General features: G+C 34.3%; 1 protein-coding gene across 1 annotated transcript in view; it reads left to right on the forward strand.

Moving 5' to 3' along the window:
* The window catches only part of LOC109456047 (transmembrane protease serine 11C), a 63,170-nt gene extending 48,623 nt beyond the window's left edge, over nt 1-14,547 (forward strand). Inside the window, exons 6-10 of the mRNA XM_019748044.2 lie at nt 3,020-3,058; nt 6,787-6,958; nt 8,147-8,406; nt 9,479-9,621; nt 14,386-14,547. Coding sequence (XP_019603603.2) covers nt 3,020-3,058; nt 6,787-6,958; nt 8,147-8,406; nt 9,479-9,621; nt 14,386-14,547 — 776 coding nt within the window. The remainder of the gene's footprint in view (nt 1-3,019; nt 3,059-6,786; nt 6,959-8,146; nt 8,407-9,478; nt 9,622-14,385) is intronic.

Genomic DNA, 14,547 nt, shown 5'->3' on the forward strand with positions numbered 1-14,547 from the left:
AAATATCCCATAAAATATATCCCCTAAGAGAATTCAGTTGATCTCTTCTATTTTGAATGCTAGAACTCTAGGAAAACTATCTGAAAACAAGGAATAATTAACTAATTTAACATTTGGACTCACATAAAGTAATAAATTCACCTAAGTAGAATTAAAGCCTGTAGTATATATAAAATTGATATTATAAATATATCTACTGCTACTGTAAAATTATTCCTTATATTTTAGAATCACACAGCTTAGTTTTCATTATTATTATGTTTCAAACTTATTTTTTCAAGGAATAAAATAATCACTGGATATCAGACTTTTAAGGAGTACTTCTTTCCAGTGCATCCAATTGCATTTCTTGCTTCCAAACCTCAGAAAGACAACAAATAAGAAAAAAATTACAGATCCAAAAGCCCATTAGAGAGCATTTAAGCACATTTTCTAATCTAAATTCAACAGTGAGTCAATTATGCCTATTTTCCCCCAATAAAAATAATTCCTTAATTTTGTTATCAGCTGTTCTATTCCAATGGCACCCCTCCATGCTAGTGACTTTCCTGGTGCATCCAATTTTGTACACATACATCTGCCATAGCACTTATCACATCACATTAAATTGTCTACTTAGTTGTATATCTCTTCTGTCACACTCCAAGTTCACTGAGAACAGGGTCCATGTATATTCTTCTTTGATTCCTGGCCCATGAGAGAAGACCAATGCACATTTGCTGGCTGTTTTTTAAAAGAGCTTTGCCTTATTATTCCTTGATGGAATCTCCTTCTTTTCAGGGGCAGTGTTATTTTTTCATTTTTGTCACTTCCTTTATATGGTACTTTGTAAACAGAGTATCTTAGGTTACAGTGTTGACTCCTTGATTCAGAGGTAAATCTATAGGAGTTCCAGGCTTTGAGTGTGAGCCATAGGACTTAAAAGGAAGGAAACATGGTGACTCAGATCAAAGGAGTGACAGTTTAAGTCATTTCCCCATTTATTGTACCTGTCTTCCATCTACCCGAGTGATAGTTATTCTATTAAGCTCTGGGATAATACAACTATTAAACGTAAATTATAAGTCAGGAACACTTCTTTCCTTTAGAAAGTCACACATCAACAAAGAAAACCTCAAAGAAAGAGAAAAGTTCTGCAAAAATAGAAGGGTTTCTAAATAATTAATTATTAAGGTATAGAAATTAACATTTTCCAGTCAAGAGTTTATTTCCCAAGATCTTAATATGGTTTAATATATTTTACCAACCACAAAACAGTCAATTAAACTTTAAAGGTAACATGTCGAACAAAAATTAGCCTCTGGGAGGCAGTTATGAAGGATTAGATGGAAATATGCCACCTTCCTGTTTTAGTAGGTGTGGTTCACATCTACTCATAGTCCATCTGACTGCTGAATTACTCCTGTCTTTTTGTTCAGACAAGTTGACTTTCTGGTAAAGGATTCTTTTGTCTCCCTGGTTTGTTGTGCAATCTAATGTAAGAGTATGTAATTGTAATTGGCATATGGAACTGGATACTCCCTCCTGGATGTATAAAAATCCAAGAGCATACCGGTAATAAAAACAAACCTACATTGACATTTATAGTATTTAATTTATAAAGCAACTAGTGATTCTTTTTTGAAGAGAAACTCTTAAGCAGAAATGGCTAATGGATTGACTGTTCTCTGCATCTGAAACTTGGGACATTATTATGATTCATCTGTTCACCCTCTTCTCACATACCTCCCCCATGAATTGAACAGGTTTGCAGTTTTGCAGGGATGTGGGGCCAAGAGCAGAACCGTCTGGAGTAAATCTCATCCTGTAATATTCTCTAGATGCTAGGAATGAGTAGACAATGTTAAAGTCTGCCTTATTATTAAAGTAAAAAAAAAAACTGTTATCCAAAATGAATGGGAAATGGAATGGCATGCTTAATTAACTGTTTTGAATAATCGAAACTTATCAAACAAAGTGTATAAATTATTTTAAAATTTTTATTAAATTTATTGGGGTGACATTGGTTAGTAAAATTATATAGGTTTCAAGTGTACATTTCTATAATACATCATCTATATATTGCATTGTGTGTTCACCACCCAAAGGGTACTAATTTTAAAAGGACCAAAGCACAGCAAAATGCACTCGACACCAAAAAATGCACTAAATATAGCAATGTATGTACTCTTTCCTAGTTATTAGCATATTTGCAATGGAATATAGTTATCTGAGCATCTTAGTTTTCTGGTTCCCCCAAAAAAAACACCACCTGAGACAGAGACTTATCTGCAATAGTTGATTTGAGAAAGAGTAAAGGACAGATAAAATGGGGAGGGAGAGCTGGCTATCACTAGGGTCAATCTAGCTCCATCCCATGGGACCTTATGCATTATATTTCAGAACTGTGTTCCTCTGTGACTGAGGGGGAAGCTTTTGTCCACCAGCTCCCATCTTACATTAGCTCCAACAGCATTAACTCCCATATTTCCCATTGTTCATCTGGGAATGTCCACTGGGGTCCTCCTGAGCAGAAAGTGAGAAGTCTTAGGTGCTGACCTGAGAACAGCATCTGTGAAGTTACTTCTGAGTAAAGCAGATCCATGGAACTAGTCACTACACTGTGGCAGGAATAAGAGATGGGCCAAGAGTATTTAAAGTGGTGTGTAAAAGTCGTTAAATACATTCAGTTATCAGGTGATTTAGACACAAGACCCCTATTTTCCATGTATTTTAGTACTTTCCAGGACCCAGATTTCTTTTTCAAATAATATATTGGGAATATAATATAATGGGAAACTTGAGAGTTTTCTTAGAAACTGAGAAATGAATGCTAAGATTTTATTATTCTCTATGCTAATCTATGAACATAGTAGAAATTACACATATATCATCAAGATTGAATAAATGATTATGCCTGCAGAAAAATGTGTTCCCAAAAGCAAAATAATCAATATTAATTAATATTAAAATAAATTAATTTTAAAGTAATGTGTTCATAAATATAAATATTTCCACTTTCTTTTCACTTGACTTTCAGACATGGAAATGCCAACAGCAGAAAATCTTCTCAATACCTGTAAGTTCATTGACAAAGATTTATTTTCTAGTGAAACTTAATTCCTTGGATGGCAAAAAAGACTTCCACTTGAGAGTCAATGCAATATTCATAAAGGTGTAATGGGAAGTCTGCTTTTAGAAACTTGTGTGAAGGTGGTTATAGTTGGCATTAAAAATAACTGATATCATGGATTTAAAATGAGGAACACATTAGTACATGCCATAGTGGAAATGGGTTCTACAAATAAGTGGTGATAACTAAGAACTTAGAATCTAAAACCAGCTGCACATTAGTTTTGAGCCCCAGATGTGCCATTTACCACTGGATGCGTTTATACAGGCTATTTAATCTCTCAAACCTTCAGTTCCAACTTGTTGCGAAGAGAAAAGAAAGTAGCACATGTCAATGCTTACAAGAATTAAAATAGTCCTCCCTTTCCAAATGCATATCTGTGTAAGGCCAGAGTTTCTTCATATACTTTGACCAAAACAACATATCACAATTGATTGAAAGGAGAAGCAGATATAAGAGTTCAGTCATCTTTTATTAAGACAGACATTGACGACACTTGCAAAAATGTAAAACGATGCTACTCTTTTTCTGTAAATTATATTGTTTCAAAAATATAGTTTTTCAAATAAAAATAGTATAATTTGTGCTAAAAAATAAAAAAAAAAGTATACAGCTCATAATAAGCACTCAATAGATGTCAGCTGTTTGAGTTTCTATTCTGCCTATGAAAACTTCAGGTATAGGAACTTACTATAGAATTCTGATCCTACAAGCCAAGCTTAGTGGGCTGAGAAGTAAGCTGCCTTACACGCAGGCAGCTTCCTCGCTGGCCAAGGCATTCTGCTTCCATTCTCCCAGTAGCTGCCCTGGGAAATGTGATCCCCAGGTTGCTAGAACCTGGAGCAGGCTGTCAGAAGAAGCACTGCTCTTATCTGGGGACTGAGACTGATTGGGGTACCGTGTTTCCCCAAAAATAAGACCTAGCCAGACAATCAGCTCTAATGTGTCTTTTGGAGCAAAATTAATATAAGACCCAGTATTATATTATAGTAATTATATTTTGTCCAGCTATGTCTTATTTTCAGGGAAACACAGTACTGGATCAGAGGAATCCCCTCCAGAGCCAGGTGACAGCAACCCTGACTGCTTTGACTATCCTTCAGTAACAGCATACTTATTTCTGAACAACCGGGGTAAAACTTAAACACAGACTATTAGATTATTTTTACCTCTGATATATTCTTACTGAACAGTCCTCAAGTGACCTAATAAGACATTTTAAAGTCAATTATTCCAATTAAAATTTTAGTACTGTTATGATCGAAATCTACAATTAGGAATTTGTGAGGTTGGTAGAGGATAGGTAGTCAAGACAGGAATAAAAACAGTGGTAAGGCTGAAACACTAAACAACCATCCAGACCAGTATTCTGAATTTCCTATTTGAGATTTTGGCCTATCTGAGATTTTGATTGTACATTATAAATAAAAGAGGAGAAAGGAGAAGTAGGCAAGAAAAACCAAACAGGGTTGAAGAAAGAACAGAGTTTTGATATATGACAGAAAGTGTGTCAAAGTGCAGTAATAGGTGATGAAGTAAAACTTAAAAGGGTAGGGAAGTTGAAAGAGCTTGCTAGATTCTCTAATATTTTTAAAGTATCAGCCAGAAAAATCTTCATTATACACCTTAAATCCTTGAAATTTACCATAGGACATCTTTTAACATAACAAAAGCTACAAGGTGTCACATAAGATTTCAAGGTAATATGCAGAGGTGGGAGCTGAAAGCTTAACAGACACAACAATCATGACTAAATGAGAACTCAGAATGGACATTGATGCATAATTATGAATTAGATTAAAATTCTGAGTCAGAGCAGAAACAGGGAAGTTAGAATCGCCCACGGGAGGTTCTCCTAAGCCACAGAGAAGCATCTTTGTTTTTATATTCCTCTGACGGAAGTTGAGTAAAAGCCAACTTCCTTTAGGAGTTCTCCAAACAGAAGGGAGGATAGGGAGGAACCATTATACCTTTGGGTTCTGGATTATTTGTTTTATCTTCTGCAGCGTCTATGATAAAGGAGTGGAAAGAGGAAAAGAAAGGGAGTTACATTCAGTGAGTCACAACGTGAGAGCTCTCATTAAAAATAGCTACCTCAAAGGCTCTGTGATTTTTATGAAGAGGGTGCCTTAACAACCTAAGGTTTGGGTGGCATCAAAGAGAACAATCTAGAATCAGAAGCGATATACAAACTTAAGGACTTCCGAGGGCTAGTGAAGGCCTTTTAAAAAGTCTGCATATCTTCCTTTGTGCTTCTGATGCCTTTCCACACTCAGGAAAGAATATCTCAAAATATATCTTGTCACATACAACAACAACATCTCTGAAGTAATTGACCATTTAACCTTTCCAATTAATTTAAGCGTTCTTATTCTTGCTGCAAATACCTTTCTCTAATTCAGAATTTCTCAACTTGAATGCCATGGACATTTTGGGCCAGAAAAGTCTTTGTTTCAGGGACAGTCCTACGTATTATAGAATTCTTAACAGCATCCTAGGCCTCTACCCATTAGATACCAAAACCCCCGCCCCAGTAACAAAAATCAAAAATGTCTCCAGATATTGCCAAATATCTCCTGGAGATGGAGAGTGATGTGCAAAAATGTACTGATTAAGAGCCACTGCTTTAATCTATGCCCACTGTGTTGATCATGACAAGTTTTCTTTACTCCCTAAATGTTTAGGAACATACCTATTACAGAAAAGGGTTTTGTAGTCAAATATTAGTATCATTTTTATTTCAAGATGCTTCATGGATTAGACTATATAGACTTCATTTCTACAAACATTTGTTGAGCTTTATGAGATGGATTCTCTGAGGTAGGTTCTGGAGATACTATTTTTTTTTTTTTAAGTTATGGTTCCTGCCCTCTAAAAATATTTATTAATAAGGCTAATAATTTCTACTAACAGATACCATAAGCTGTTAAGGTACAAGCTCAGTGCTTTAGCTGGAATAAGATGAGATAGTCAAGAGAATCAGAGAGAGAGTGAGTCAGATAGAACAATAGTGAAGTTGTACGATTACTACAGATTTGCTTTCAAGTCTTAATAGTCTAGCAGCTTATCTGGATTTGACACTAAAGCACAGTCGTGATTCAGAGAAGCATATAACTTTGGGAAAAGTTGACCATCTCCATGTGTTATTCCTTTTATTCACATATTGTGTATTGTAACTTGAGTATGAACACATTTCTGTCTACTCTGTCTCTCATCAGTATCTCATTCACATTCACATTCGTTCACACTTTCTCAGGAATGTTTCATAGAAATCATGATTTTAAACAACTGCCGACAAAATTAAAAAGCACACATTTCCCTATGCAACTTCGTAACTGGTTTTACAATTACTATCTTCCAAGTTCAAATATGTAATTCTACCTATATCTTACAATAGGTCATAGCAAGACCACACAGAAACACAGGGAATGTGTGTGAGCGATAAGGATGGGGAAGGAAGACAGCAATCTATTTTGAATGAATTATTTGGAAAGCTCATGTCAGCAGGAAGTTAGTCCTAACTTCTCCAAGACTGTATGAGTCTTTCCTCAGTTAATAGTGACATGTATTATGGGGAATTTGTTTACCCATACTGATTAAAATGTACTGATTAAGCAATGCATGCATAAGCAATATCTATATCATGATATGCTAATGAATTCTGTTTTGAGCAGGTTGTGGACACCGCACAATAACTTCCTATGGCCACAAGATAACAGGGGGCATGGATGCCAAGGAAGGGGAATGGCCCTGGCAAGCTAGCCTTCAACAGAACGGTGTCCACCGATGTGGAGCCACTCTGATTAGTAACAGCTGGCTTGTCACTGCTGCGCACTGTTTTATAAAGTAAGCTCTAGACCACATAAAGGCCTCAAAGCCACTCTAGTACCTAGAAGTCTGATACATATCTTTCAAGAATATGGCCACATAACTACACTCCCAACTGTTCAACATTGTATGATATAGCCTCAAAATTACTCAATGAATTATGAGTAAAAAAAAAAAAAGAAGTAGATTCAGGCTAACATAATGTTTGTCAAAAGTGGCAATATTGACATTTTGGATCAAATAAGTCTTTATTGTGGTGGGGGGAGACGCTATCCTGTGTATTAGAAGATAATAGATACCCATCAAATGACAGTCACATTCTCCCAGGATTGACAAACAAAAATGTCTCCAGACACTACCAAATGTCTCCTAGAGGACAAAATAGGTCTCAGTTGAGAATCACTAAGCTAGATTCACTTAATTCAAATTTATAAAGAAACTATAAATCTCAGATGTAACATGGGTGTTCTATTACTGTCTCACCATTTATACATTTGTTCTTATTTATTTAGTCATAAGTATTTGAATTCATCCTGTGTTCTCCATGTGTATTATAGTCCTATTTGAAATGATTATTTCTTTAAAGGATATATTATTGCACCAAAAGTTTGCCTTTCTTTTTTACCTAAAAGTTTTATTACTCTTCTGTTTAATGGTTCATTTCACTAATTTCTATTGGTTTTATGTGGCACTTATTGGTTTCATTTTCAAACAAAAATCTATCTCAAACTTAAGAGTTTGAAAATGTTCCAGAACACTATTTTTCAGTGTTTAATATACAAACCCTTGCTTAACAAATAATGGTAAAAGTCTGAAATATTTTCCTATTTATAGTTTCTAATGACTACAAAAGAGAATTTAGATATTTCCTTAATTTCCATAAGTTTACTCTGTCTCATATCCTTGCCCACTTTTTATTTAATCTTATTGACTTGTGTTGTCATATTTATTTTCTAAATCTGCTTGAGTTTTTTTCTGGACAAAACAAGAATAAAATGTAGTTTCCATGGGTTATCTTTTGAAATCCTTACTGAGTTATTCAAAATCTTCCATGTTATTATTTTTATTTTTGTCTTTTACATATAGCTTTACTTTTGTATGCTTACGTGCGCTATAGGAATTCAAACCATATCTAATTGTATAGAAAAGCATAAGATATTAATTCCTACAACTCCAACTTTTAATAAATAAATCTATTTTCTTTAGGGCCAATGATCCCAAAGAATGGACTGCTAGTTTTGGGCTTCTTTTAAGTGATCCTCAAACACAGAGAAGTATCAAGAATATTATAATTCATGAAGATTACCATTACCCTGCACATGATAATGACATTGCTGTTGTGAATCTGTCTTCACCAGTATTATATACAAACAACATTCGAAGAGCATGTCTTCCAGAAGCTACCTATACATTCCTACCCAATTCAGATGTGGTAGTCACTGGATGGGGAACATTAACGCCTGATGGTGAGTTCCTAACCTTCCTCTGTTACATGGTTTGAGTTTTAGGAGTTAAAAACAATAACCAGAGTCACAACTAAACCTGAGAAATACTTTCTCTGGATCATTTTATAGAGGCTAATGTGCAATACGTTGAAAATTATTCTTAACAACATACGTACAAAAACTACAATTTCACAGAGCTGTTTACCATAATTTCCCTTAAGAATAGTAGTTCAGGGAATACAGAAATGTATTACTTAAGTGATTAATTTTCTTCCATTTCATTAATTTATTTATTCATTCAATAAACATTTATATTGATTATCACCTTTGTTCCAAATACTGTCCTAGGTTTGGGTACATTAATGAATAAAATAAGCATATATTCCTGCCTCCATAAAGCTTACATTCTTAGCAAAGAAAGACAATAATCACAAAATATAATAAATAAGTAAATTATGCATACACAGCATGCTTGGTGCAGGTTAAGTGCCATAGAAAAAAAAGGTCTACAGATGATTAGACATTGTTGATGGTGTGAAATGAGTAGTCCTCTATGATAAGGCTACCTGAGCAAAGGCCATTTAAACATGTACATCCCCATGAACCTGACATTGTAAAGATTTAGTGGCTATTTAAGTTTGTAAATTCATTTAAAAGCAGAAGAAAATAAACCTAAAATTAATTACAAGATTCAGAATTACTCATATAGTAATAAACAGCAAAAAATCTAAAACTGATCATGAAATATGTGTTTCTGAAATAAGCACATTTCATTTGTTTTCTAAGGCATCCATGTAATAAATATAAAATTACAAAATAATCCAAAAGGAAAAACATCCTACCACATATGGATGGACACACTAAGTATTTCTAAATATGATCATTTATAACAATAGCTTGCTGTGTTTATAAAATTACTTCTTTATTACTAAGAAAGGAGACAAATAAAAGCTTAATTAAAATGTGTGTTTAAAAAAAATTAAATGTACGTTTTACATTGATTTGAAAATTGTACATAGTGTGAGATACTAATAATCTAGCCAGAGAAACAAATATTGACTTTAGCAAAAATTATATAATCTTCTTCCTACAGGAACAAATCCTAATATACTCCAAAAAGGAACAGTAAAAATTATAGATAATAATACCTGCAACAGGGAAGAGGTATATAGTGGTGTGATCAAACCTGGAATGTTGTGTGCTGGGTTTCTGGAGGGAAGAGTGGATGCCTGCCAGGTAAGTCTTCCTATTACATTTTCAAGATTTTTTTCTTGAGGCTTTTAATTTCCAATTAACCAGTTCTATTTTCTCAAAAGACTGACAATTTTTAAAGGTTTAAGTATATTTTACAGCCAGAGTAGCTAATGAAAATTATATTGCTTTCTGATCAGTCTCATTAAATACTAAAGTGCAAAACCATTCTTACTGTTATAAGAAGCTGTAGGTGGGAATAGAGAAGAGACTCAGTTTGGAATAACAATAAAGAGATGAAGTGGAATATTGGTGACTTTAATTCAATTGCTCCTCTTTCACTGAGAGACTTTCAACTGAGTACAACACCAATTTAATGGCCATGGAGCGCTCTTAATTTAGGGTGGCACCAATACCCTAAATATTTTATTTATTTAACAACACATACAGCATCTCCATGTACCAGGCACTGTTTTAAGCTCTTTACAGATATTAATTTATTCAAGTTATGACATCTCTGTGATGTATGTTTGTACTATTATAAACTTTGTTTCTCAGATTAAGAGACTGAGACAAAGACAGCAAGTAATTTTTCCAAATTTACTCAGGTAGTACATGGCAGAACTGAGATTTAAATCCAGGAAATTGGGCTCTACAGCCTAAACTCTGAATGCTACACTAAGCAGCCTTTACTTATGCTTCATACGCTTCAAACTCCTCTGATGCTATTTATAAGCAAGCATCCTATTGCTAACAAAAGTACTACTGTATTTATCTAGGCAAATAAAATCAGTGATAAATCCAGGAAGACCCTTATTGTATTTGCTCTTTCACGTAATGATTATTTATTGACTACAAATTATGTGCGAGACCATGTGCTAAGTTCAAGGAAGTAAAAAATGAATAGAGCATTATCTCTGAACTTTAGGAGCAAGAAGACATGTAAACAAGTATTTGGAATATGATTATCATCTCTAATTACCGATTCCCATCTTCCCAACTCTCACACTAAATCTATTCTTCAAAGCTATGACAAACTTAAATCCCTGTTTCTCTCCATTTTCTCAGTCCATCACTCTCTTCTAACTTCAAGAAATCTAGAACCCATGTTTAATAATTTCAACCACTCTTTTGCTAGCACCCTCAATGACTTCACCATCTTCTACATTCCCCACCACCCATCCTAATAATCTCCAACCACAGAGCAACCTATTTATTTTATTTGCTTTTATATGCTAGCTCCTTAGCACAACTAAAAGAAATCTTGTATTCTTGTAAACTGATCATATAATCACAGCTGGGTCTTTAACACACTGTAGAATTCTTTAATGCATCTTTCATGGTGCTATGTCAATCTTTCATTACTGTTTGAATGTATCCCACCACACCCTTATATTCCTTAACATATGACATTTCCTCATACAAACTAGGAAAAAAATGAAAGTGATCATATGAGAAATCCTTTAATTTCTTTTCTACCTGATATATTTATATTTGTACTTATTTTCACCTTTTAGGCTCATGATGAAAAAGTTTCTTTTACTATGCAAAGCTAATCTGTTGCCTGTGTTTTCATCCACTTTTTCCATCTACACAGATATTTGAACTTTCCATTAATTTGAACTTTCTTCCATATTTTCCAAACTGTCCCACTCTAATGAACTCTTCCACATATTCTGTAAACATTATTAGGTCTCTCCCTCAACATATCCCACTCTATTTTTCTTTTTCCCTCTTGGTCAAATCTCTAAAGAATAGTTGACCATTGTTGTTCCACATTCCCAACTTACTTTCTGATCCATTGCTTGCGGGCTTTTGCCCTACCAGTCCACTGAAAGTACTCTAGTCAAGGTTACTAATGATTTTTTAATTGCCAAATCCAATACATGCAGAGTGGAAGATAGACTAAAAGCAAATGAGCTAGAAATAGTGGGATCCAATAAAATATTTTGCCTGAGAAAGATAATGAGGGCTTCAACTAAGACACAGTAGGAGGAACAGACAATCACAGTTGAGTAGACAAGATTGTGGGATGGATTAGATGTAAGAAAGAAGGAAAAGGAGAAAAATAATGCTAACTCCCCTATTTCTCCCTGAGTAACTGGAGAGAAGCTTTATAGGAGAAAGAACAGGTTTGAGGAGGATAAAAGTTCAATTTGGGGTGTGGTAAATTTGAGGTGCCTGTGGAATATCCAGGCAGATATGTCTAATATACCACTGAAAATAAAAACCTTGTGTTCAGGAAAGAGTCCTGGCTGGGGATACATAGCTAAAAGTCATTATCATCTTGATGGTAGTTAAATTCACGAGCATAAATATAAAGCTCAGTTAAAGTGTGTAAAATAAGAAGCGTCGAAGGAACAGAACTCAGATATAAATGCTTTTAATGAGTTAACAGTAAAAGAAAGTTCAGAAAAAGAGAAAAACAAGAAAAAATTGGTGTTACAGGATACCAGGATCAGGAAAATATATATATATATGGTCATGGAAGAACTGACTCTGAATTTTGAACACACAATGCAATATGAAGATGATGTAATATAGAATTGTACACTTGAAACCTATCTAATTTTACTAACCAATGTCAACCAAATAAATCTAATAAAAAAATTTTAAAAGTCAAAAGCAAAATGAACAAACATAAAAAGAATAGTTAATAGTGACACATGACATAGAAAAGCCAAGTAAGATAAGTGCTGAAAAGAGCCCATCAAATTCAACAATTGTTTATTGGTAAAGTGTGGGAAGTTGCATGGGTGGAAAGAAAAGCCATTTAGAAGTAAATTGAGAGTAGGATGAGAAAATGGAAACTTCAATATAGATTACAACTTTAAATGACTAGCTATGAAAGGAAGATAATTACCATGTTTCCCCCAATAAAAGACCTAACTGGAAAATAAGGCTTGGCATGATTTTTCAGGATGACATCCCCTGAACATAAGCCTTACTGCATCTTTTGGAGCAAAAATTAATATAAGACCCAGTCTTATTTTTGGGGAAACACAGTAGAGCAATAGAGGAGGCCTCAAATCCAAAAAGGATGTCATTTTTCAGGTAGGCAAGACCAAAAAATAAAAATAAAAAACATGTATATGGCTGGAGGGGAAAGAAAGTAGAGGAAATGAGCACGTACTAGAAAAATAAAACAAACAAGAAAAGAGAAGATTATTGATAAAACAAGTTCCTTGATCCAGAGAACAGATGGAGGGATTAGCCTTGGAAAGAACTAAATACGTTCATTACTCGAAAGAGGAGAGCAGATACAGATATGGGCTGATATGGGTGAGCTGGGAAGTCAAAAGGTACAAAGACAAGCAATGGAAAGATTGCTACCTGTTATTCTCCACTTACTCTATGAATCTGAAACTAAGTAGACTCAGAATGAGAGAACCAATTTCTTTTTTTAATTGTGAAATGAGGTTTGTGCATTGCTGATTAGAATGTAAAATAGTACTGCCTCTATGGAAAACAGCATAGTGGTTCCTCAAAACAATTTTAAAAGATTACCATATGATCCAGCAATTCCACTTCTGGGTATAAACCCAAAAGAATTGAAAGCAGGGACTCAAATAGATATGTGTACATCCATGTTCATAGAAACACTATTCATGATAGCCAAAAGATGGAAACAACCCGTGTCCATTGATGGATAAAAGCATAGACAAAATATGGCATATATTATTTAGCCTTAAAAAGAAAATTCTGACACATGTTACAATATGAATGAACCTTGAAGACATTATGCTAAGTGAAATAATCCAATCATAAAAGGACAAATACTATGTGACTCGACTCTTATGGGGTACTAAAAGTACTCAAATTCATAGAGACAGGTGGTTGTCAGAAATAGAATGGTGGTTGTCAGGAGCTAGGGGAAGGGAACCAAGGAGACTTATTGTTTAAGGGGCATAGAGTTTCAGTTTTGCAAGATGAAAAAAAGCTCTGGAGATGGATGGTGGTGATGATCACACAACAATATAAATGTACTTAATGCCATTGAACTATATACTTAAAAATGGTTAAAATAGTAACTTTTATGTTATGGTGTTTACAACTAAAAATTAAATGATTTTTTAAACTGTGAAATGAAGAAAGTTTGCATTGGCTCCTGTTAAAAATGAGAAAGGCATCTGGCTAGAGACACATAACTATTGGGAAGAGGTTTTGACTTGAGAATATAAATTTGTAACATGGTTTTCTTTCAGTATACGGCTTGGCCTACGTTATGATGGGAAAGTGAAAAGCTGAGAATCCTTTTGGAAGAGTAGTGGTATGGGTAAATTCTGGAAAAATGACCTAAATATCAATAAATAAAAACTGTAAGGGGTGTAGAAGGTAGTTTAGCCAAAGTATTATGCATAATTCTGAAATTAGTTGGATGCTTACCCAAGAATAGAAGAGCAATAGTCCAGTGCTAGTGGTGGGTAAATATAAACCTTCCTTTTTTCCCAGCATCTGCCTGAAAATAGGAGAGTTGGGGGAGATAATCAGAAAATTCCTCAGCATATTAATGATTGCATAAGCAACAATACCTTAAATATCTCTTTTAGGTAATAATTGAGTTGAATTTTTCATTCTTGTTTTCCATTATTGTATTTTAGATCCAAAGACATACACTCATATCTTTGATTTAAATAAATGATTATAGAACACAAAAATATTCAAGACTAGAATCATTTTAATATTGAAATATCTAGGTGTGTTTTTTTTCCCTTTTTTCTGTCTCTCCCTATCTTTACCACAGAAGAGAAAAATAAGCAGTATTTACCTTTAAATTATAGTAATTGTATATGTTCTTTTTCTTTCTAGGGTGACTCTGGTGGACCTCTGGTTAGTGCAGATCATAGAGGCACTTGGTTCCTTGCTGGTATTGTAAGCTGGGGAGATAAATGTGCCCTTCCAAACAAGCCTGGTGTCTACACCCGAGTGACATACTATCGAGACTGGATCAAATCTAAAACTGGTCTCTAA

This window comes from Rhinolophus sinicus, linkage group LG02 (genome assembly GCF_036562045.2).
Source record: "Rhinolophus sinicus isolate RSC01 linkage group LG02, ASM3656204v1, whole genome shotgun sequence".
Classification (NCBI taxonomy): domain Eukaryota; kingdom Metazoa; phylum Chordata; class Mammalia; order Chiroptera; family Rhinolophidae; genus Rhinolophus; species Rhinolophus sinicus.